The sequence below is a fragment of the Suricata suricatta genome, chromosome 15 (genome assembly GCF_006229205.1).
Source record: "Suricata suricatta isolate VVHF042 chromosome 15, meerkat_22Aug2017_6uvM2_HiC, whole genome shotgun sequence".
Lineage (NCBI taxonomy): Eukaryota > Metazoa > Chordata > Mammalia > Carnivora > Herpestidae > Suricata > Suricata suricatta.
This window is the reverse complement of record NC_043714.1, coordinates 17967804-17995021: the sequence shown is the minus strand read 5'-3', so window position 1 is coordinate 17995021 and position 27218 is coordinate 17967804. Positions and strand designations below refer to the sequence as shown.

Sequence of the window (27218 nt, the reverse complement as noted above, 5' to 3'; positions counted from 1 at the left end):
AAAATAAATCATGTTAAATAAAGGAAATTATCAGAATAAATTCTCACCAATTAAAGACTCTTAATATAAAGGAAACAAATAGATATTCTGGATTTAAAATGAAACAAAATCACTACAGGGGCTGAGTAATTGATTTGAGCTTACCTAAGAAACAATCAGAGAACTTAGGATAGGTCAACTGAGATCCACTCGGAGGAACAGAAAAAAAAAAGGATGAAAAATGCACAGTTCCATCAAATGTACCAAAATACATATAACCAGAGTCTCAAAAAGAGCAATGAGAGAAAAGCAATCAGAAAAAAATCTTTGAAGAAATAATGGCTGAAAACGTCACACATCTGATGAAAATACTAATCTACATATCCAAGAAACTTAAGAAACTCTAATAAGATAAAGTCAAAGATATCCACACTAACATATCACTTTATCAAAAGAGAAAGACCCAGAAAGAATCTTGAGAGCAGAGGGAAACAATGCAGCATATACAAGGGTCTTCAATGGTGTTGGAGAGCTCATTTTAAGCCAGAGTCAATTCTCAAAACTCTGAGAGTTGTAAACGCCCCAGCTCTTGCATTCATATATGCGGCGATATGAATTCCAATAGCGCTGCCCAATTTTTATCATATCTTTGAGTTCCTAACACTATACATAATTTAACTTTGGACCCAACCACCAAAGTACAGACCTGAGAGTTTGATTTCTGATGAACACATTTACATTTTCATCCAAAGTCTAGAACAGATAGACAACTCCTTCCTGCTCTGCGCAATTGGAGAGCACAGGTATTTTGTTTCTGTTTCACACCTGAGCAGCTCCACCAGGTGTCAGGCTTTATTTATACAGTGCCATCAGACCAGCTTCCCTGCCTTATGCAGACCCAGGGCCAAATCACCGACTGTTAACAGCTCTTGAGAACTCAGACTCCAGAGTCTATAACCTGAATCCAAATCTTATGTCTCCATGAGTCACGCTTCCATTAGTTCCTTTTACTCTGGCTCTTATTCCTTTATTTTGGACATCTCTACTGTTTCATTTGTTTGGTTTTTTTTTTTCTTTGTTTGCTTCTTTGTTTTACCTTAGCTGTTCAAGTTTTAACAGTTCCAGTATAATTAGAAGGTGCCGGCTGGTTTGATGATCACTCTTTTATGACTTTGTATCCATGTAGATAATGAACCTACTGACTGGATGGCCTGTACCTCAACTTCACTCTGCTTTTATTCCTCCAAATTTCAGCCTTCTTTCTCCATTCTCATATTTTACATCCAAACTTAACTTACAGATGGGAAAAGTAGCCTAGAGAAATAAGGTCTAAAATCTAACAACACTATGTAAACAATTCACAACCCTCTGATTGGACTTTTCATTCCAGTCGTTTCCAATCTTTAGAATAATCAAGGTCCACCTGAGGGGTTAATTAAACCTGCAGAATTCAGAGTCCCATGCAGAGATCCTGATTCAATATGTCTGAAGTGAAGCCCAGGAATATGAACACCAAACAGTATCCCAGTCGATTCAAATCTGTGACCTGAGTTATTTAAAAAAATTTTTTTTAAGTTTATTTATTTTTGAGAGAGAGAGAGACAAAGCACTAGCCAGGGAGAAGCAGAGAGAGAGGGAGAAACTGAATCTGAAGCAGGCTCCAGGCTTTGAGCGGTCAGCACAGAGCCTGACGTGGGGCTGAAACTCATGAGTGGTAAGGTCATGACCTGAGCTGAAGTCGGACACTCAACTGACTGAGCCACACAGACGCCCCTGTGACATGAGTTATTTATGACTTCACACTATAGTCTGAGAGATTAAAAACAAACATACTTCTAACATGAGGTTTTTAAAATTGTGATTTATATTTTTAAACAAAAGCAGAATAAAAAATCTAGTTAAGGTTTCTGCTTATCTTACTTATAATAAAAGTTTTTAAAGCTTCCTATTTGATTATTCGAGACATCTTTTCCTAAAAGGTGCTCTTTTATAAAACTTATTGGAGCTGTTTGATTTGTAAATGATGTAATAGGAAATATGCACTACTGCAAAGATCCTGACATTATTTGGAAACTTTCTTCCATGATAATTTTGTCTCAGGAGAAATGAGAAAATGCTATAAAATTACCTAGGTATAATTTATAGAAAGCTGAGTCAAGAAACAGGTGTTACTTTTGGAAGAATGAATCTTGTCCTTTTCTTCACTCATAAATATCTAATATATGAGCCTCTAGACTCTAAATCAGATATTGGGTTCATATTTATTTATGTCATTCATTTTCTTTCACTGAGAAAATCAAGAGGTAGATACATTATCTTGCCAGCTCTTTCACAAACCACATGCTCTGAGTACACATGCCAGTGGAGAAGCTAGTGCCTCAGTGGCTTCTTCTTACACTTGCCCCTGCACCTCAAGGTTGGATGGCTGCTCTCGAGAGTGTTTGCATCTCTGTGCTCAGAGCTTGGCTGCGCTGCTAGGGCGCATTCCACTCCCAGATGGCTCTTCTTACTACCTCATTATTTTTAAATGCTGATTTTATTTCAAACAATTTACCGTTGTCAAGGGTCACCTCCAAGTACAATATTGCTAAAATCAAATATTTTTGGTGCTAGGTCTATGGTTAGGAGAGTTCAGGAATGGCTATTTTTAGAGTGATTGGTAGACTATATGGCAAAAGCCATAGCTAAACCATTAATCCAATATTAAAATTTTAAAAACTGTAAATAATTTTATGACAAGTATTCAGTCACAATTATTATTCATTTTATTTGTAAAAATTTCCAACTGTCCTGATAAATGAATTAGAAAGTATCAAACAAATATATTCACTCATTCATTCATTCTTCTGATATTTATTGAGTTCTTATTATGATAAAAACAAATAAACAAACAGATTCCTTCTCTCAAATTCTTTGCATCCTAGTAGAAGAGGAAATTATTACAACTTACCAAACTCGTGTGAAACTATATGCAGCAAAGCAGTATGATTAGATGACTAGGGTTAAAGAAAGTTTGGGAGATTTTCATCTCCTTTGCATTATTAAGCTATTTTTTAGACTTAATATTGATTGGAGATACATGGATTTAAGGACAAAAAATCAGTCTAAATTTGCACATGGATTAAATACACTATTGCCGGAGGCCCGCTCCGGCGGGTCCAGGGCTCCCTGAAGGGGTAGCGACTGATGAAGAGCAATGAAGAGACACTCACGCAGCGCAGTTTCTTAATTGGTCCAGCCTGACATTCTTATTCTATCTCCTGCATCTCCTGTATCCTGTATCTCCTCCTTAGCTTCTGTATCTCCTTCTTAACTCCTCCTGTATCTATCTCCTCTGTATTCTGTATCTCCTATTAACTCCTTATATCTCCTGTAGCTCCTGTATCTCCTCCCTAGCCAGGTCTTGGACCTTTATTTATAGACTTATGACATCAAAAGGTGGAACTTTTACAAATAATTCTCAGTGCTTTGAAAAGGGTGCAGAAACAGGTTTTACAGAGGCATTTCTTCAGAACTATTCTAATTACAATGAAGTAACTTACACATCATAGGATAACAGGATATTCTCAGTGAAAAGCAGACAACATACACATTTGTTTGAACAGGTAGTAAATCTTACAACTAAGAAGATAGCAGGATGTTTTCAGTGAGAAGCAGATAGCAAACACATTTTATAACAATGATGCTAAAATTCAGTCATAGACAGGGCTAGGAGGCATTCTATTTGGCTCACAAGAGGAAGAATACATTCGAGATGGTTAGTAAGTAAACCTTTTGTCAACCTTGTTCTTTGATGTTGAAGGTGTAAGCGCCACAGGTGCCCTAGACCAGCCGGCCTTTGCATATAAGTTTAAATCGTAACTACTCTTACCTATCCTCACAATGGGCACCAAATTAGCATATGTATGCGCAGTAACTTGTGCCTGGCTCTTGTTTCTATTTCCTAAGTTGGGCTTCTGTCTCCGGGCCAGGGTAAACATTATCTTTGTGTTCTTTAACCCCCTTTATTTCCATGTCTTAAGTTTGTGAAGCTCAATAGAAGAGCCTTTCTGACAAACATCTGCAGTGTCTCGTTTAACTTCCTCTTCATAGAGGTGGGAATATGCTTTCTCCCATGAGGTTTCTGGGGAATATCAGTCTGATTTGGAACATTGTGAGGCCTAATCAATACCAACAGGCTTAATTTTACAGGAGCAATGAGTTTACAGAAGGAGATGCCAGCTTCCGCCCCTGTGGCAGGAGCCGTGCTATGTCTGCCATTTCCTTACTGTGACCGTGTCATCCAGCAAGGCTGGTGTGGCTCCCAGCACACTATTTTTGGCCGACTGTGTTCTTTCTTTTAAATTTCAGCTCATTGTAAGTTATAGCCCACTCATAAAATGAACACACTGTGCATCCTTCAAGGATGTTATTTACCTTGACTTCCTCACTTTAGCCACCTGTGTGTTGACTCTAGAAGAGCAAAATTATATATACTGTCTTTATACAATACACATTACTTTGAAGGGCTTTTTTTTTTTTTTACACAAAATTTATTAAGGCCTCAAGAGGATATGGTGAAAATGATTAAAACCAAAGTGTAGAATGAGAGTTTATGTATATTTGAATAAGTGGAGAGTGAGAAGCCCAAAACCTTAAAATTAGACCTAGACAGATCAAGACTTAGCTGGTCTGTGCTATTTCTGAGAAAATTAAAACTGGACCCGCCCTGCTTGTTCTGCTTCTGTACTGATGCTTGGGGGGCAACACCCTGGGTGGGAACAACCAGATGGCTGGGTAGGAACGGCCAGATGGTCAGGGAAGGTCAGCTGGAAAGCCTGATAACAGGGCAGGGAATATTAGTGTTAAGTTATGGCGGGACCCAATCAAAAGATGCTGAGTGTTTAAACCTTAACTTTGACCAATGCTTGTGCTACAAAACGCCCCAAACTTGTTTGTATCTGCCTATAAAAAAGAGTGTAAATCGCCTGCTCGGGGCTCTCTCTCTCCCCGCTCTATCGGCGTGGAGAGTGCAGAGATCCCGGGTTCGAACCTGCAATAAACGACCCTTGCCGCTTGGCTTTGACTCTGGACTCTGGTGGTTCATTGTTGGGCATTTCAAGAGTAGACAGGGCGTATAAGTGGGTTTGCATTTGTTTGCAAGAAAGTTTGGGGCCACTATTAATGCTTTCCTACTTAGGAGATTCTCTTCTTTGTATCTCATGCTGCTTTTTTCCTAGATCATTTTACTTAGGAACACTTACTTAAAAGTGTTCCTTGCCTTGAAGATCTTCAAAATATTAACTTTATTTTTGCATTTGCTTAACATACAGCCCACTTTCTGAGTCACCAGTTGTTGTCTGAAGATGTTGTTTCCCTCCAATAGAATCTGTAAAATGTGACCATGTTATTTATTCACTGTGTTTCTGACTGTACTAGCTGAGTGACACTTTCTCTGCATGCCTGTTCTCACCTGAGCACTCTGCCCTTAGTCCTGGCTGTGTTCCTTCTGGCCACATAAGCTAACAGCTATAGAAGTGGGATAAGATTTTTTGTATGGGGGTTTTAACCCAGACGAGTAATTTCCTAGATCCCCCTAAGTACAGAATTGTAATGTTAGCTGTGTAACATATTGGTCTTTCTGGTAGCTGTGGCTTAGGGGAATTGTTAATGAATCACTTCACACCAATTATCATGAGAGCTCCATTATCAATTACAATTTTTATTCTACTCTGCAGGTTACCATTGATTTAAAAAATTAAATTTGGGTATGTTATTATTTTTTAAGTGATATTATTTCCAGATAGTCCAAACTCCAACCTCTCACCTGGATTACTGAGCCCATATATCTGACAATGTCCGTAAGCCCCAGGAAAGCACACACTAAGTGATGCCAAATTGTAGTAATCCATTTTTTTGGTTATGATTATAACCTAGCGATTTAAATAGTTATGTATTTAATATGCTTTAAATATTGCGATAATATTCTTTGTTTTGCAACCTTGGTTTCTCTGTCCATGCACTTATTTATTTAACCAATAATGATAATGTCACATACAATAATGATGAGATGATCCTAACATACTTCAAAATTGTTTGATGATCACACGTTATCACTGCTATAATTTCACAATATTCATAGAAGAGTCATATTCCAAATGAACATTCTTTGTTAATCTTCAAAAAGAATAATTTGCTTCCTTTGAGGTATTATATACTCTTTCTTGCAGGGTCAGCTTGTAGGACTCTGCACCACAATGAAATAATCACGGAATCAACATTTAACCTGAGGTAGAGCTTATCTTTGCATGGTTTCCCTAAACAAGCCTGCATTTTTTGCTGATGTGTAATGTTATGAACAAGAAGTGCCTTCCTTGTGGATTTCCTTTAGCTAAAGGCAGTTTGTCAGGAAACAGCGACGTCTACTAGCAACGTCTACTCACGTTTATCTTGTTCTGCTTCTACTCCATCACTTTCTGTGTCACTTGGCAAGATCCACGGCTGATGAACTACTTGCAGTTGCTTTAAAGATTCGTCCTGCCGAAGACAAAGTTCATTCTGGATTAAAAACTCTAGATGGATATCATGAATATCAACATGGGTGAACATTTTAGTCTCTATGAATTATATGTCCAAATAGAGAGAGAAAGAGAGAGAGACTTTCTCACAACAGAAAAGAGTCCTAAGTTTAAATTCATTTTCATGTCAAAGACATGCACTAACTCTGAACTCATTTTTTTATATTCTCCTTTTAATAAGATTTAATGTCTTAAAAAGAAGAAATATCTAGACTCTGTTCCTTCCTGAATTAACACTTTTATGGAAATCTTGGCAATCATGCCTAGGAATACAACAATGAAATATTCAATATAAAATTGTACACAATGTGCCTGTTTGCCATCAAAGTTTCAAATTCCTTTTAATGAGAATAAAAATTAGTAGGATTTAGAGAATATTCTCAGCTTACCTTTCACTGCCTTCTTCCACTTCTTACTTCCTTATTTTTATCACTATATTTCTCATACTTCCTTCTTGCTCTATGCTTTCTTTCATTGCCCTAAACCAGGCCCTCATCATCTCCCATTCTGACTACAGTAATAGCCATCTATGAAGTTTTCTAGGGTCAAGGGCCACACCCTTCCTAATTCTCCCCATCAGCTTTGTGTCAGAGTGGGCGTTTTAAGATGTCATGTGATGTACTCATTACCTTTTCATAATCCTTCAGGGGCTTCACAGTTCTCAGGATAAAATCTAAACTCCAAACCTCTCCTGACCCATCCTGGTCTACACTGACGTACCACCCCTTCCATCCCCATCTCACCTCAGTTACCCTTGCTCTTGAGATATAGTTAAGTGGTAGCTCCTCAATTTTGTCAGCTTTTGATACACCAAGATGTTTTACTTCCTGCCTAGAATACACCACATTTATTTATCTGTCTCAGACATTAACACTTCTCCCAAGGCTCAGATGTTCTCCCTACTGTCTTCCCTGAGGGAAGACAAATCTATTCCTGTTTTCTGTCATGTGCACATTGTACCAACGTAACAATTACTGCATAGTAATTGTCCTTTTATATCCCCCTCCCTCAAAAATAATCTGGAATGTCCCTAAGGACATGGATAACTTTTGTCACCTTTCAGTTTCAAACTTATTGAGCCATGAATTAAGAAAACGTTTTCAAACATATTTTCAAATTTTAAAACAAAATTAATATGACCTATCAATTTACTGTCTTGGTGTCTCAAATCCATCCATTACCTCCTGCTTTTTTAGTAATTTTTTTCGGTAACTTGGGGTATTTTGTTCATTTTGTTTAAATACTATCAAGATACAAATAAGGACCCACGACTCCTGAAAGTGGAAATCACCAAGTATTAAATGACCACTTTGCTTACAACTCCTGTATGAAGGAAACATCATATCTGTCCTCCCTTGATGGTGACAGTTAACTCTAGAAATGTTTAGTCCCAATACAGAGTGTCAGAAAGGCACAATCTTTCTAGAGTTTGGGAGGGGGACAGGAGTTTGAATAGGTGAATCAGAGGAGATATTTCAGAGAAGTGAAACTATTCTGATATTATAATGGTAAACACAAGACACTAGCTTTTGTCAAAACCTATAATACTTCACACAATAAAGTAAAACTTAGGGTATGCAAATGATAAAAGGTGTGGAGTTATTTCCAGAGAGTGTATTGTAAGCCTTGGGAAAGTGAATGGAGTAATTGCTGAAACATCAGTGATGTTCGGGTCTCAAGGCTGTCTAATGCTGCAGCACTATGAGAACAGAGCCCCAGGATCTCCCAGGAGCCAGTGAGCTACAGACCAGTGTAATTGCTTAGCAGTCCTTGAAACTACACATCTTCCCTGCCTGCTTTCCCATAAACACCAGATGTGTGTTTGGTCTATGTCTGGAGGCTCTTGTGTTTCCTCCCATGCTTTGACAGTCTTTGATGTTTATACCTGGAGAACATGAAACAAAGTCTATGTGCAGTTTGCTGCTGCTGTTTCACGGGCTGCATGTCCGCTCAGTCTAAGTGTCTGAGAACTTTTTTCTTCAATGCATGGCTACCAAAAAATCACTTAGGAGATTGGAGGGTCCCAAGATGGAAAGCAAAATACTAACCAACAATCTAGATGCATTACAGATGTATGAAATGTAACCGAGGGGTGAGCAAATAAGGTGCTAACCTAAGTAGCTTTGAAAATGAATGGAGTCTGTCAAACCAAAGCCAGAAACAACTCTGCACAAATACTGTATACTAATGGATAAAGTTGTTTTCCATGTACATACAGGTTAACAGTTGTGAAGTTACCAACATGTATTCTGGAACTGGACAATGAAGTTAATGGATAACAGATGCTGGAAGCCAAATTTCTCACTGTTGAAGTGGGAGTTTATAGAAAGGAAGGCTAGACTGATCCATGTATAATGTATTAGAGTTGAAGATGTCAGTATAAACTCTTGTTGAGCTCACTATATATACAGAAGGCTACATATCGAAATATTTATGAATATTGATGTATACATGGATTACTATAGACACATATATCTCCCTAATCTGCCAGCAGAGGGCTTAGAAGTGATGACATCTCAATAGCAAAAAACATAGCTACCACCCATATCTTGGTTTCTGATACCATTCTCTAATGAAAGAATCAGAACTCTTGAAGAAATGACTGATTCTAGGACTAAGGCAGAATAGATACAAGGTAAGCCTGAAGCATCTTGTAGTGTCAGAAAGCAAGACAGTGTTCACACATGCACACACACACACACACACACACACACACACACACACACATGATAATGGGGATGTATCAAAGGGACAAAAGAGCCAAGTAAAAAATCTATCAATGGCTGAAGCTAGGACAAGTTATACCACAAAATAAATAAGGTAGCATTGGTTATTATGCAATATAAATAAGTATCTACGAATCCATTCTGATAAAAATAAATGACTAAATAAATTATTAGGTAAGAATAGATATATATTCTATGCAAAACTATTTCAAATAATTTATATGGATACTCTGCTCTTAAGTAGGTGGAGAATAATTTCCCAATCTATAAGTGCATGCTATGTGTAGTCACTTTCTACCAGAGTGCAATATGGAAAAGAGGGCCAAAAGACTAACTTTACAGTGGAGAAAACTGACCAACACTATCTAAAGCCAAGTGATTGAGGTGACTATCAATAGCAATAATTCATAGTATGTATGTACCTTTGATATGATGTGAGGAAAATGGAAGTTGACCTCTAAGGTTTTCCATCTTAAACACATCATCTCAATGTAACCATTAGAAAAATAGCACACAAATCTCAACTGAGAAACAACCAACAAGATATACGACCAATAATCTTCAAAACTCTTACCATCATCAATCACAAGGAACATCTGAGTACTTGTCACAACCCAGAAAAGCCTAAAGGTATAACTACAAATGTAATATAATATCTTGGGTGGAATCTTGGGATAGAAAAAAGACATTTGAAAAAGCCTGAGGAAACTTGAATAAAGTATGGATTTAGTTACTAATAATGTATCAGTATTAATTGTGACAAATGTATCATACTAATATAAGGTATTAATGACAATTAAAACTGGATGAGAGATATATAGAAACTCTCTGCACTATCTTGTCAACAATTCCATAAACCTAAAACTGCTCTAAAATAAAAACGTTTATTTAAAAATTAAAATAAGCAAAACAACAGTTTTAAGTGACTTTCAATTTTAAAATAAAAGTACATTTTTTTAGTACTAGCAACTCGAAAATAGTCTGTTAATCAGGTTAAAACTTAAATTCCAAATAGTAGTTCCTAACAGTTCTCATCACAAGGAGAATATTTTTTTTCTTTTTATCATCTCTATATGAAATGATGAATGTTAACTCAACCTATTGTGGTCATCATTTCATAATATATATAAATCACACCATTATGCTATCTGCCTTAAACTTACACAGTAATGTATGTCAATTAGTTCTCAATAAAACTAGAAAAAAATGAAAACAAAAACTTATATTGCTATCAAATAAGAGACAGCTTTGCACTGACAAGTCTTTGCCTCAAGGGTTGAGAGTCACAGTTTTTTACCATGGTTAATTTAGGAATGTCAATTCTCCTCTTGGGATAGAATGGAGTGGATGAAGGTACTAGATAAGATGATCTCTATTATTTCACAAGGGTAAATTGCTAGGTCTAGATTCTTTAGACAGCCAGCACTAGATATTCTATTGTAAGGATAGTTAATCCTGAAAAATACACTTCAGGTATAAATCTGTTGTTAGAATTTAACTTATTTTTTGTTCAATTTTCTCAATTATTGGATTTGGTCTTGCAGGGCCATACCTAAGAAACAGCATAAATGAAAAAAACGTCTTAGATTTAAAACTCCCCAACAGTATACAGGACAACAGACATTTGTTGTAGCAGAGAGTGAGCTCACATCCCTGCAGATTATCAAAAAGAGAACACACAATTTTTGATGTTAAAAAAGAACCATGAGAAATACCCTTTTGGTTTTATAAATTAAAGGCAAAATGGCTAAATCTTACTCATTTAAAACATAAAATTTTAAAGTGACCATGAAAAAAATATTTTAGGTCAAAAAAGCATTTTGGCTATTTACCTTTTTATTCCAAATACTAAAACCTGCTTTCATAAGAAAAGACATAATAAGTCAATTGTGTTGCTTTTTCCCATACAAGTTCAGAATATTAAGCAATCCTATCGATTGGTTTCCAGGTTTAATGGCTTTACTCCTAAAGAGATAATAAACATTCAGTGATTCTTTATTGGCTGTAAATTATAATAAAGTAAAAATGGAACATTAGCTCAGGAAAACATGTAGTTTGGGAAGAACTCTAAAATCGTGAGTTGTTGGAGTGATATAGTACAAACATTACTATTAATAGATCATTTAAATGTTTTACTTTGGTTTTCCCTGAAATAGAGTTTAATAATGTAATGCACCTGTTTGCTTTATCAATGCCAACAGGAAATACTATGAGTTCAAACTAGAACCCATCAGACTTTTTGATGGGGTCAAGAAGCTGAAATCTTGAATATTTTTAAAAACAGTAGCTGATAAGTTCTCCTTTGCCAACTTGCTTAACAATTCTTCTAGAGGAATATTAAACTGTGTCTGGCCATCGAACAAATTGTTCCATACACCCAAGAGCAAGTTCTGGGGTTGCTTTTAGAAGAAATGCCATTCATCCTTTTTCTAAAACACTTTCACCATAAGTATGTAAATATCCAGGGACTAGGAGCGGTGAGAAATGGTGACATGCATCACATGGAAAACAGTTGCTAGGCGTATATCAACATATCGTTTTATCTGCCAACAGAGTAAGTGCTTTATAAACTTCAGCAGCATTATTCTTCCATGTGGACAGCCTATTTTTGGGTTCTCTAAATCCAATCAATCAGTGATTTATGTCATCTGTGGCCATGAAAGTTCAGTATGTTTAGAGGGGGAAAAATGCACTTTTACTTAAACTTTCCCTGTTGGATACTCCATTTCTGAGATAATTGAATATTCCTCTCCCTTTGGTTAAATATGCAAACAATACACAAAACATCAGCTTCCATCTTCCGAAAAGGATAAATCACTTTCATTTTAGTTCTATAACCATAGGATCTATATAAAATAAAAATCCCTGAAGCATGTTGCATGTAAAGTGAAACAAAATTACCCTCCACTTTAGGTACATTTAACAGACTGCTTGCTCTGACAAAGAATTAATCCTACAATTCCATTAAAACGAATTTCACTATTTATAATTTACATACTTAAATTAATACAAGCATACCTCATTTTGTTGTGTTTCCCAGATATTGTGTTTTTCACAAATGGAAGGTTTGTGGCAACCTTGTGGAACAAGTCTATCAGTGCCATTTCCCCAACAGCATTTGCTCACTTCATGTCTCTGTGTCACATTTTGGTAATTCAATATTTCAAACTTTTTCATTAGTATGATATTTGTTATGGAGATCTGTGATCAGTGACTATGACTTGCTGAAAGCTCAGGTGATGGTTAGCATTTTTTAGCAATAGTGTTTTTAAATTAAAGTATATACTTTTAAAAGACATAATGCTATTGCACATTTTATAGACTACAATACAGTGTAAACATAATTTTTATATGCATTGTGAAACCAAAACATTCATTGACCAAATTTATTGCAGTATTTTCTTTATTGTAGTGGTCTGGAACTGAACCCACAATATCACTGAGGTATGGCTATAAAGTTTCAAAATACCTTTCTTTTTCTATTTGTTAATGAAATGTATTCTCAGACTGAGATCCATAATTTTTTAGTAAATTATACTTTTTTGCAGCCCTTTCTTTTGGGAACTGTGAAAGGTCAATTAAATCATAAGAAGAGGGAAGTAATACGTTTAGGAAGTTATAAGTTTGAACTCATAGGATTTGAGAAAAAAAACAGAAAAACATAATGACGAAGTTAGAAAAATACAGTATATTGTGAAAAACATTACAAAATAAGTGCAAGGTGCTAAAATAAATTTATCTGATAAATTTGCTGTACTACACTGTGCACTGGGATCATGCTCCATTTTATGTCCTAATTCATTCCATTTGGTGACATTTCTCTTCAAGGAAATTATGGGATAAAAGTGTAAGGCTTTGAAATGGACGAGAGATTACTAAGCATAGACAATGAAAAAAAAATTATTTTTTCCAGCATGTCCTAGTTACCTGATTCTGTGAAGGCTCTGAGACATTCACAGACTTTTCGTAGATATCATTTATAGAAATTGGCAGTAGTGCAAATGATTCTAGTCCACACATTGTATCCATTTGAATGTAATTGATTGTTACCCTACAGAGATTGGTCCGTTTTGCCAATTTTTGTATCTTTTTATAACTTCACCATTCCCAACTTTAAATTGTCCTTTGAATAAGTCAAATAAATCTTTGATATTTGTCCATTTTATATCTGTATGAAAGCCATGATTAGGACTTAAAAAAAATCTTATCCTTTAACAACATGTAACAGTTCTAAATGAATGTCGAAGTCAAGATAGGGTTTTCTTGAAAAAAATTCTTGTTTTCTCCTTTCTTAAGTGAATGAAACTATGTTAGTAAAAAATAGTATCAGTATTTGAAGCATGAATCCCTGTGCATAATAAAAAGTAAACCGTATCTTATTTGTGACCTGATAATGTCATACACTTTCCACGAAGTACAATTGGAAATTCATGACAGTTGCCATCACACAACAGTATAACACAGGAGAAACAAAACAGGTCAGAATAGGCATGAGAAGTGATTTTAAGATACTGTGTTGCATAGAATAGATCCCCTTTCAGTTTCAGATGGTAGAGCTGGCAAAACCAACCTCCACAGCTTTGGAAAAGGAACTGCCTGCTTCTTTATGTGCTGTGATTTCCCTGTCTGACACGCTTAGTGATTGCCAAGCTGCCATTTGACACCTGGAGTTAGTCCACACGGTCCAGGGTGTTGCCTCAGGCCTTCACCAGCCAGCTTCCTAAAGACGTGAGTTACTGCTCTAAATTGCTCTTTAAAAAGTTTCCCAAAAAATCATTAACTTCAGTCTTCAGTTCTTTACAGCTTCTCACCCATTTTAGTGTGACCCATTGACAACACTTTTCTGATGCATATACATTTAAATGAATAAACCTCTCATGATTAGGGGATTTGTAACCAGTGTAGTATGCTACTTTCCAATTATAAATCTGGGAAATGTGATATTTTAAATGGATTAGCTTCTCTATAAAAAGTGTGACAATCAACCTTTGGAAGCAGTTGATTTTGATAAGCTGTTTTAAATTCTCTATGTCTTCTGAATAATTGTTAGTACTATTTCAAAAGCTGAAATTTCTGCAACATGAAATTCTTATTCCTACATGAGTTATCAAGTGTTTTACAAGTGAAGGACACATCATTTCTTCAAAAATTTTGACTATAATGACTTTGAAGATTAGGAAAAGTAGACTATTTTAAGACATCTCATAATTGTTCAAAAATACAAATACTATTCTGGAAAAATAATACATTAAAAAACAGAAAATGTTGAATGGAAATTCCATTTTAGCTTTACGTGTAGAGGAACCCTATCATTTCAATTTAGCCCTAAACAATATTGTCTGATGTCATGTGGTTATAATTTTGTCTAATTATAAGACTAAATAAAGAAAAGCAGACTTTGATCTGCAAAAAGTTGTCCAAACTTTAACAAGAAATGTTAAATAGATTAAAAAATGTAAACACTATGGTTTATTTGAGTTTTAGTGTATACTAAATAAAAGCAAATGCTTGCTAGCCCAATTTTAACTTCAATGCTTCTCACATTTATAAATATTGTTTCTCATTGTTTGCTGATTCTACTAACAAGCAGAAAGAAAGCAAACGTGAAATAAGAGTAAATGTGAGAGAGAAAAATTATCATTTTATGTCTCACCTTCTCAACATGTTCTCCCTGGAGAAGGATTTGAGTATATATTTCCTAAAGACCAAATGGGTTAATATCTGTAAAAGGAAACCAGTAATAATAGTTCACTAATTAAGATCATACTTACAGTTTTATTGTAAAGGATGATCATACGTTGGTTTTAAAAAGAGCTTAAATCTAAATATCAAATGATATTAGAAAAAATACTATGTCAGAGCACCTAGGTGACCCAGTTGGTTGAATGTCCAACTCTTGATTTCAGTTCAGGTGATGATCCCTGGGTCTTGGGATGGAACCCCACAAGCGGTTTTGCACTGAGCATGTAGCCTGCCTGGTATTCTCTCTCACTCCTTTTGTCCCTTGCCTCTGCTTGCACTCTCTCTCTAATAAAAAATAACAAACAAACAAAACTATGTAATACTGAGCTCCTAAAAAATGCTTATGGACATGCACATACTTGTATGTTGTTGTTGTTGTTGTTTTTTTTTTTGAGAGACAAAGAGAGATGGAGCGAGCTGGGGAGGGTCAGAGAGAGAGAGGGAGACACAGAATCCGAAGCAGGCTCCAGGGGGAGATTTTATACCCCTAATCAACCAAAAATATTGTTCTTGGGAGTAAATGAATAAACCGAACCTATAAATTTATTAATAAAATTTTCCTCTTTACCTGTATTATACAAAATTGAAGGGCTTGCATGATGCATGTAGTCATTCTGTGGAAATACCATGGAAAGAACACTTTAGGGCAGTGCTTCTCAAATTCTAGGGTGCCTTGGATCACATGAGGATCTTGTTAGAACACAGATTTTGATTCTTTGGATCTGATGTAATTTTGCGTTTCTCCCAAAAATGCAAGGTGCTATTCATGTTGTTAGAAAGAGGACCACACAGAGGAACAATGTTCTGCCAGAACCTCCAACAAAATGGTACAAATTCTTAACCTTGTTATCACATTAAGCATTTACAGTTGTATAAAACATGTATGTTTAGACTGCACATAAGAATCTTTTTCTCAGATAAGAACTGCACAAATTAAAGTTCTGGCATCTTGTATGCAGCCCATTTCCTGTACTAGCACCTCAATTTCCTTCTTCCTCCAACAGTTCTAGACTGATGCAGGACACGTTACAAAGGGCATCAGGCACCACTCTTGTAGAGGTGGCCCAACACCCCCACCACCAAGTGGGGAACGCTGAAAATAGTGTGGGCTGCTTTTCAGAAATATTAATTGCTCTAAGGTATTCTACTCAATCTCTGCATCAAATTCATTAAAGTGAACTTTAAAGTTGGTTCTCTAACCTCCATTTTTTTGCATCACAATATATTGTGATTGTTCTGACCTGAACCCAGACAGCCAACCTGTTTTTTTCCTTTTGTTATGTCTTCTCCAGGTGCTTTCGGCAAAACTTCAACCAGCTCCAAACTTGCAAACCAGAGATGTGAGAGACTTACAGGGGTGCTACACACTGATTTTCCTCTCTGAGTGGTATTTGGAAGCAAGTGTGAGTTTAAGTATGGGCACACTGTTCTGAGGAAGTTTTGAGTGGCACGTTCAGTAGGCCACTCAGACTGGATCTTAAATGGATACATGTTCACAAGAATAAGCTATTTAGAGATAAAAATATTCTATCTTTCTGAGGAGCAATATTCAAACCAAATATTTGCTACTTCTTTGACATCATCACCAGACTATTTCCCAGTTCCCTTCACCTACAACAGACTCAGATAGCTAATTTAGTGACCACAGTGGTTTGGCTTCAGATCAAGTCTTATGGATTCTAGCCACGGGTTTATCTGAAAGTCCCCAAATACCATTTACAGACAGTCCAAAGGCACATCTTGTGACATAGAGCATGCTTGGATATCTCCAAAATAAATCCAGACATCTAAATGGATTTCCAACAAAAATTTACTATATATTTTATTTGTCAAGACAGCACTTTGCTTAATGGCTTGCACAAGTAATGTCCTTGATGAACATTTATCACAGGAATGAACTCCAATTTGGTACAGATTGTTCGTTCATTAAGAGCAATGATCATATCTTATTGTTTTGTGCACATGTTTCTCATTTTTTAGGATATCAACAAATGTTTGTGAGTGAAAATATATGATAGCACTAGGCAGTTGTGCCTTTGTTTTTAGGATTACTGAATTATTTATTATAAGGTATCCCTCTATCAATAAGGAACAGACATCCTTTTGACAAAATATTATTTATCACCTTGTTTTGGTGGGCATGACCAGTGCCTGGGTATAGACTGGAGCCCTACAGCAGATCAAGAAAACCCAAGCAAAATTCATCCCATATGATAGACTGATTTCAGACTATGTTACAAGTCACTTCTTAAAACTCACTTCTTCCATGTAGTTTTTCAGTGACTGTCCTCCACTGGGGGCTTCTCCCTAGAGGCAAAGAGGAATAGAAGTTGACAAAGTTAGGGGAAGGAGAAAGAAAGAAGGATAGAAGATGGATCATGGAAAGTACTGAAACCTGGGAACAACACCAAATCCTTGCTATCCTCCCACCATCTTGTTGACATTTTTGGGACTATCAGTTTGGTGACTTTCTCCTCTGAAGGGAGAAAATTTTTTCCAGGCAACAATATTTCTTTTAAGTGGATTTTAAGTCACATAAATGAATAACCACCTAGAATAGCTAACTAAAACTTAGGACAGAATGCTAAATGAGATCCACAAAATTTTCTGTTACTAATTTTATAAATATATTAGCTTAAGAAAAAAGTATTAAGACTTTTTTATAATTTTATGGAACACTAATTCTGTATTCTATAAATCTGTATGAAGATCTACCACATGGACTTCAAAGTATTTTATGGAAAGAGTATGGCTCATTAACTTGTCTTTTCCCAATGTTTATATGCAGCCTTTCTTTCTCACCTTGCTTGTACATTATTAGTAAATTTCTCATTATTTGTGCTTTTCATGAGACCTTTATCAGGCCCTTGTAATAACTGAGATTTAAATCATAGGAATTTAACATCAAATTAAACATACATCCCAAATTCTTCTAAACATTGGTGGTCAAAATTGTCAAACAACTCATTGGTTTGGATAAGTTATATTTTTATACTACATGGCCAGACACATTTGGAAATAAATCCTGAGATATCATGAAATGATAAATTCGAGGAGAACTTGTATGTTTAAAGGATAACTAAATAAATGTGAGTAAAGCTTACATTTGTTCCTGACTTTTTAAGGACATTCTTTTTAACTCTTCAAAGATCCTCAATACATTATCTCATTTAATTGGTTTTCCACCACAACTTGAGGGCAAGACATCCTCTGCCAATGTGATGAATAAAGAAACGAAAGCCAGAGAGGCTCCCGGAAATGCTTAACTTCAAGTGCCTAGGTACGGGCAAAGCTCTGCCAGGACCAGATTCAACTCTGACACTCCTTTGCTTCACTGAAATGAAAAGTTTAAAACATAAAAAAATTAAATCTACTTTATTTTTTAAAAACTGTGATGTATACTCCAAAGTACTTTGAGCGAGTTTAAAAAAGAAAACAACGAATGCTCATTTCAAAACAAAAACTAAGCTAGAAATGAGGTACTGGTTTCCCTTAAAGCTTAGAAATCACAGATGTATAATATTTTTTTCTCCAAGTCATGGTTTCCACTAGTGAAAAATTAGTATGCTATAGTTTAAATGTTTCCAAATGCTTCCAAGCTTGTGGGATTTTCAACAGATATGACAGTCAAAGAGATAGCACAGTTCTATTTACTTAAGCTAAAATATGAACTATTAGGAAAAATCAAATCCATATAAAACCCACAAACTGTGAGGATTTAACTCAAAGCATATGGAGGAGGCTGGAAATTTTATTCAGAGAAACTGCTTTCTCTGGTTGGATTTGATATACTCTCTCCCTTTATTTGGATAATTAGTCGAGAAGGAATACAGTGGGATCTTCCAATTTGGCTCTTCCTTGTGACAGAAGCAGCCCTTTGTGTCCCTTCCCTTTGCCTGGGTTGCCAGGGGTGAGAAGATAGGGTGGCAAACTGCTGGCTGGTACAGATCTGTCTCCGGAGGGGCCAGCGTTGGAGGCCTGCCCGGCTGGCCTCTGACCACCTGAGCGCTGACAGCGAGGCACTGCCGAGCACCCCCAGGTACTCACTGAAGAGGGCTGTGTGTCTCCTCGGAGCTAGAGTGCAATGGTTTTCCCAATTCATCTGGACACTCATGGTCTTATGCTAAGACCTGCTAATGACCGAGGGTTTTCTGGAGTGTCAGATATAACCAAAGCACTGTGTACACTATAGGGCTTCTTGAACAGGCTTGCTTCTTCCCACAGTGCCACGTCCTTTTCAATACCTATCCTATAGAAATGGAGAAACCCACACAACACCATTTGTCTCAAAGGCCACACAGACTGGAGTTTGGCTGTAACTACCATTCATAAATCACTGACATGGGTGGCTCTGATGAATGAGGAGCATGAAGCAAAAAGACTATAGGAGGAAAATACAGAGGAAACGAACACTTTGCATAGAGGATTACAAATTTGGCACAGGGCCAAACGCACAAGACAAAGAACAAAATGTCAGGATCTCTAATTTTAGGGTCAGAATAGATGGCTCCAATCAAAAGGCTTGATTCAATATGTCAGTCTCAGGTTCCGCATTTCTAACCGGGGACTGTTGAAATGCTGACCTTTCCTCCTTCCCCTGCTCGGGGCGCTAATGAAATGAAATCTCTTTCAAAGCAGAAAGCTGTCAACTGAAGTCCTCCTTTTCTAAATTTAAAATAACTGGTATTTTAAATATCAAGTTGCTCTAATAATCTAATATTTTGATAATCACCCAGAAATAAATAAAAATCACCCAAATGCAAAATCCCTGAAAAACAAAGAGAAGAAAAGGGATACGAGACACACAGACAGGGAGGTGCAAAGGAGGGAAAGAGCAGAATACGTGGAAACTGTGCCAGACAGAGAGGAGAGGAAAAAAAGACAGACAGACAGAAAGAAAGAGAGAGAGAGAGAAAGAAAATGTATCTCCTGAATGTAGTTTTGCTAGCATGAATCTTAATATAATCACACTTGAGCTAAAAATGTTTTAAATGTGAATTGCAAAATATAAACTCAGAGAAAGAGAAAATAAAGACTGATATGATTACAGTTTACCGTTTGGCATGCGATTATGGCTGTTAGAGGTGACGGCTCTTATTGTTCCTCTAGTTATTTTCCAGTTAAGGAAATATGCTCAGTGAGAGGGAATATACTAGAGACAGAGCTAGGACTAGGCCCAAACTCTCCTGAATTCAATACCACCTTTCATTGTACCAGGCTTCTCTTATTTAAATGTTTGTTTGTTTGTTTGTTTGTTTGTTTGTTTTGAAAGAAGAGAGTGTGCACACCAGCAGGGGAAGCGGCTGTCAGCACAGAGCCTGATGTGGGGCTTGAACTCACAAAATGTGAGACCATGACCTGAGCCAAAACCAAGAGTCAGATGTTCAACTGACTGAGCCACCCAGGCACTCTATGCTTCTCTTATTTAAATCAGTATGCTCTATTCATCTCTTAAATCCTTATGTAAAATGCATATAGACTTGCATTTTCCCGTGGTATACACTTATTCACAAATCTTTTATGTCTAAATCCTCTGGTATGAATTTCTTCCAAAGAAAGTTTCATGAGACCCCTACTTCCACCAGAATGCTCTTTCTTCATACCTTTTCAACCAAAATTAAACAATAATCCTGACACGACAGCACTTTCTTAAGAAGAACACATAGAAGAATGTGAGCTTGGTAGGAATGGCCAAGGCATACCTGAACACAAGGGACTAAAACTTCACCTATTATTTATTCCACAAGTGTTTATTAAGCACTTACTGGATGCCACATACTGTGCTAGGTGTGGGGACAAGAGGTGAGCAATCCCTACCATAAAAAATTTACCTTGAGAAAATGGTTATTAGAATATAAAACAAATGTTACTGGGCATCGGCAAGACCAAGGTGCTATGGTAAAAAAAAATAGGGGTAAAGGGCTTCTAGTCCTCCATTTATTTAACAAGCATATCTTGAGCTAGAAGCTGTTAGAGCCACTGGATCCGTGTGATCAAAAAGACAAAGTAGAGGAATTAAAACTTGAGGAAACTATTTTTAATCTTAGTCGAAGACTCAGTCAATGCGCCAGATGAAGGGGCTGAATAAATAGAAGAGCTCATACCAGGTACACAGAAAATTTTATGCAAGAGCCCAGACATGATAGAGTACATACATGAAACCGCAAGTATTACAATGAAGAGCACCAATTATACTATGCACAGAAATGTGTACTATATTTTTAGATACAGAGATATTAACATCACGTATCATTTCCTAACTTTATACTATAATTTCCTGTAATATACCTGTTGACATGATGGTTATATGTTGTGTTTTCTAACTGCATCCTTATACAGCACTGCTGAATTTGTGGCAGATGTTATAGAGATTGAAGTTCAGGTTTCCAAACTCTATAGGCAGCAATTACCACTGATGTCCAAGAGAATAGGCAGCGATCTCTTTTCAATTAGTAAAAAGCTGGGTGCAGCAGTTTGTAACTTGGGCACTTTTGGAAAGCTCAAAAGTCTTTCAGATCATTGATGTAGTCAATAAATTAATAGTTACACTTGTTTGCAGACTTAAGCATATTAACAAGCGCTGTTTCTATTTGGCCCCAATGTCCTTTCATATTAGGTAAATTTTTTTCTGAAAATCTGCCCATGATCTTATGAATAAATGTTGCAATAATACAGAAGTACAGACACCTCTTTTTCTGAGAATAACACATTTACCCTGACTGCTTTAGCACTGCTAAGAGCTAAAAGACAGTGACATTTTAAGATAAGATGTTATGATTTCACTCTGCCTTCATGTTCCGCTGAAGCTGCAGGTTATGTTTGTACTAGGAATCAGAAACCTAAGGCACTATCAGAAGCCACATTTGTCCCCTCACAAAGGACAAATAATATTGAATCCCTAAGCACATAACTGACTAATAAATTAAAATGAGAACAATATACATTTTTCTCCCAATTTTTTCATGTTAAGCTAAATAAGTCCTTTATGATAATGCCCTTGCCTTAGAGATTCACCTTAAAAGAATGAAAAGGGCAGTAGCAATTATGGGATTAATGATTATCACTAATAATGTTGTATTTTAAACTACTAAAGGCATTTTAGTGTTTCTTCTTATTTTCTGAAAAGGAACTTTGCTGTTGCAAAAAAAAGGAAAAAAACTCCATTTATTCTTTTTTCCCCCCTTTAATCACATGCAAAACAAAAAAGGGTGGGGAGAGTGTAAAGCCAGTAACGAGAGGCCCCCTGTTTGGGAGAGTGCTGACTTTTATCAATGAGCACTGCCCAAGAGAAGAGAGGATGAGAGGATGGGGCTGTATGGATGCTAGTGTTAATGATAGTTAATTATGTTGACTTATAGAATAGAGACATATATTATTGGTCAATTGATTTTCAGAAAATTCCATTTGACCTTGAACTATTCATTGCACTATTCATGTGTGTCTGTTCTGATGTGTTGATTTATTTATCATAGCAATAATTAATAGTTTCACTATTACCATGTGCAGAAATTGGTAGTCCTTTATTCTTCTAAAACAGTTTAATGTGCCAATACAGCAAAACTATCAGCTGTAAGATCATGGGGTCAACTTTTCTTCTGAAGCAGAGTTTCTTCATATATAAAGTGTGGACAAGACAACCACACAGTCGTGTTTCATATGAGATAGTGAATGTGTAAGTGTATGGAAAATATGACTGTGAAGTGCAGTATTACTGTTTTGTAAATGTCTGTATCTCCACTGGTCCCATACCCTAGTGGTTTTCCTGCTTCCTGCCCTGGCCCCACTACTCAAACTATAGTCTATGTGCTCTTTTGACACTGTGACATCTTTATCAAAACACCTATCACTGCTATAATCCTGGTTACTTGCTCAATCTTTTCCCTTTAACTCTAAGTTGCTGAATGGCAAAAATTATTTTTTATTAATTTTTGCTTCCCATGTCCTGGTATAGGGCCTGGCAGAATGTTTGGAGAATGAATGAATAAAGAGACAAACAATCACTTTGTAGATCTTACACGGCTGTAGATCCCATACAAGTCAAAATTTATAAATAGTGGGATAAAAGAACTAAGTCACCTTCATTTATTAAAAATTTCTTAAATGTTTATTTATTTTTGAGAGAGAGAGAAAGCCAGTGAGAGCTAAGGAAGGGAAGAGAAAGAGGGGGTTCTGTACTGACAGCAGAGAGCCCAATAGGGGGCTCAAACTCAGGTACCATGAGATCATGACCTGAGCTGAAGTCAGATGCTTAACTGACTGAGCCACCCAGGTGCCCCTTATGTCACTTTTTAAATCAGTGAGTTATTATTATTATTGAATGCTTATACAACAAACCCATTGAAGAAGCTACTGATCAGAGGATTTGTTAGAGTTACTGAGTAAAATTTTCACCTTGAAATATGAAAAACATGTATTAGTGAGTATATTTTAATCATTTCTTGGCAATCTACTGCTATGGATGATTATTTTCATAATACTGAAACATGGAAATATTCCAAATTGGCCTTTTATTATTTATTTACTTACTTATTTAATTTTGTTTAAGTTTATTTTTGAGAGAAATAGAGACAGCATGAACAAGGGAAAGGCAGAGAGAAAAAGGGAGAGAGAGAGAACCCCAAGCAGGCTCCATGCTGTCAGCACAGAGCCCAATGCAGCACTCAGACTCACAAAACTGTGAGATCATGACCTGAGCCAAAACCAAGTTTTGGACACCTAACTGACTGAGTCACCCAAGTGCCCCCAAAATTGGACTGTTAAAAAATATAAAGAGATACAGAATTAAGGAAAGAGAAGTTTTTAGAAACCTTTGAGAAATAAAGACTAAACCAGAAGGGACACAAGATGAAACAAGTACAAAAGACAAAGCCTTAAGAGAATAAGAAGGTTTGGAGGCACCTGGGTGGCTCAGTTGGCTGAGCATCCGACTTCGGCTCAGGTCATGATCTTACATTCATGGGTTTGAGCCCCGCGTTGGGCTCTGCACTGACAGCTCAGAGCCCAGAGCCTGCTTTGGATTCTGTGTCTCCCTCTATCTCTGACCCTCCCCTGCTTGCATTCTGTTTCTCTTGGTCTCAAAAATAAATAAACATCAAAAAAAAATTTAAGAGAACAAGAAGGTTGAGAAAAAAAAGGCAAAAAATTTTTCAGGGAATTTTTTTTAATTAAAAAGAAATTAAGAAAGGGATTTTTAAAAACCTATTTTAGGTGAAGTGACATATGTTGAAGATAGGTAGAAGGGGAAATAAGGTTGACCCTTGAACACTGCAGGGGTTAAGAGTGCTAACTCCCTTCCCTGATGCCAGTCGAAAATTCATGTATAACCTTTGACTCACCTGTAACTTAACTAGTAATAGCCTACTGTTGACTGGAAGCCTTGCCAATAACATAGTCAATTAACAATATTTTGTATATGACACATATTATATGCTGTATTCTTACAATAAAGCAAGCTAGAGAAAAGAGTTATTAAGAAAATGGTAAGAAAAAGAAAAACATTTACAGTACTGTACTGTGTTTATGGGAAAAAAAATCCCTGTATAAGTGGCCCTACACAGTTCAAACCGATGTTGCCCAAAGGTCAATGGTATATGGATAATAGAAGAGCCTAAAGAAGAAAACAAAAGCAAGGGAACAGAATAGATACAAAAAATATAATTCCAGGAAACTTCTCTGAAATAATAATTTAAAATTCCATATTGGACTGCATGCCTGACAATAATTAGCTGGACAGACTGACTACCACAAGATAAATTCTAGAAAATTTATTGTGTTTTTAAGAAAAAGAAAAAATTACTTTGGGCATTTAGAAAAACAGCTCATATGACTTGTAAGGGGAAGAGATTTAGTTTAATATTAGATATTAACAGCAGTGATTTATGCCAGTAAAAAAGTGAAATAATATACTTAAGATACTGAAGGAAAGAAAATGGAAGCCCAGTAATCTAGTGGAGAATGACCTTCAAAAAACCAACATGCCTACATGTAAGAACAGATGGTGAGTATTGACGACAGAGTCATCTCTCCTGAGGCACCTGGCAGTTTGAAAGGGGAGGATACACTGTGCATTGGGTATATATTCTGACAATATGGATTTTGTACAACTATTAAAAAGTTGGGAGAGAATAGAGAAAGCATATGTGGGGTTTTGTTTTGTTTTGTTTTCAGTATTTATATTGGTTGATGGATTGGCATTTTTATCTTGAGACTCTGTGTATAATATTTAAAAACTAATAAGTGATTATGAAATATTTTAATTCTAATATCACTTTTCTCAATGAAGATCAAAATTGTGGGTATGGAAAACAGATAAAGATATAATAATAATAAGTTAAACTAAAGTCTTGGTACTCAATTGGGGCACCTGGGTGCTCAGTTGGTTGAGTGACTGACTCTTGATTTTGACTCAGGTTGTGATCTCAGGGCCATGGGACCCACACCATGCTGAGGGTGGAGCCTGGCTAGGATTCTTTCTCTCTTCCTTTGCCCCTCTACCTTGTTTGCACTCTTTCTCTCTCTCTGAGATTAAAAAAAATAAATAAGAGTCTTGGAATTCTCTAATATGAATTGAATGCGTCAGTGTGAACTGTCCACTCAAAGGGGCTAGATCAACCCAGTAGCAATGAGCATCTCTGGGGCCCAGACTGTGATCTTGAAATATTATTTCTCACTAAAAGAAACTAGTACTTAAAAAAAAAAAAAAGAAAACATTGGCCTACTCCATATCTGGGGCTTGATATGTAAAATATAAACTTGGAATATCGTGTGCTACCCAATAGCAAGGAAGCTATCAGAGACTACCAGGACATAACCAAGTAACCCAAAAATAAACTTGAAGAAGCTCTCACAAATCAGAGATGGAACAATTTGAGCTTTGGCAATGACAATAACTTCCATAGGTTGAAACATATCAAATAAGTTTAAAGAAAGAATTGGTTATTTTCTGAAGATAGTAGGGAAAGTATTCATTATCTTGAAAACTAGTAAATAAGGAAGAGAAATCAAGCATGTATCCTGCCTCTTATGGAACTGCATTACTGGCTAACCAAATGGTAAATGAAGCAAACATTCTCTTAACAAAAGCATTCTAACAAATAAACACAAAACAAATCATAAAATCAAAATATCACCACTTTTCAACTATCAGTGAATCAACAGAGTTTGCCATTAAGCTTCAATGGCTTTTAAAATAATAAAATGAGAAACAACCAGATATTACGTGTCTCCTCTAGTTACGCCAAATGAGAGCTTTATCCAGTTTCTGCAGGAACTGAAGGACTAAAGGACTGAAGAGGACCAAAGAATATGTCGAATTGTACCCGGAATATGAAGTTAACAAAATTCAGATTGCAGAAACCAACAGATCAAATGGCAGGGTTCCTTAACAGTTAAACTGTAAGAAAGTGCAAGAAATGGCAGAGGAACCTATAAATTAAAAGAAACTTAAAGTCATACTTGATTTTTAAAAAGTTGGCAAAGTTGACAGTAATGTCAACAGATGCATATTTGAACGATAAAGCTACTTTCAAGGTGGAAGGAACTGATGATTGTAAGTTAGAGTAGCTGCTATTTGTGGGGAGAGGCAGAGATTATGACTGGGACAGGGCCCACTGGAGGGACTTCTTGGGTGTCTAGCAAAATTCCATTTCTTGACCTGGGTAGTGTTGTCACTACAATAAGTCATTAAGTCATATGCTTGATCTGGGTGATTTTCTCTTTTTTTAATTAAACATTAAAACATTAAAACATTGTATATTTATTTTCAAAAAGAGAGAGAGTGCGTGCACAAGCAGGGGAGGGCAGAGAAGGAATCCCAAGCAGGCTCAGTGCTGTCATCATGATGCCTGATGCGGGGCTCAATCTCATTAATCAGGAGATCATGACCTGAGCCGAAATCAAGAGACAGACACTTAACCACCTGAGCTGCCCAGGTGCCCCTGATTTGGGTGATTTTCTATATTTGTATTCTATTTTGTAACAAAAAATATATTTCAAACTAACAAATAGCAATTTCTAATATTAAACTATATACTTACAGGCATAATTATGAGGAACAAAGGCTACTCTTAATAATGAGAGTGAAATGTTACAAGGCTCTCTTTACTATTGGCTACATCTCCATGGTCACATATCTAATCTCTCATTGATCCAAATCGTTTAGTATATGTAACAAAGTAATTATTGGTTATATATCTAGAAATGTAGTTAAAGAACA

At 36.3% G+C, this 27218-nt stretch overlaps 1 protein-coding gene across 1 annotated transcript in view; it reads right to left on the bottom strand.

Annotated features, from left to right (window-relative positions):
- The window catches only part of C15H8orf34 (chromosome 15 C8orf34 homolog), a 387313-nt gene that overhangs the window by 20768 nt on the left and 339327 nt on the right, over positions 1 to 27218 (bottom strand). The window contains 2 exon segments of the mRNA XM_029923568.1: positions 6402 to 6495; positions 17264 to 17311. Of these exon segments, the coding sequence (XP_029779428.1) occupies positions 6402 to 6495; positions 17264 to 17311 (142 nt within the window).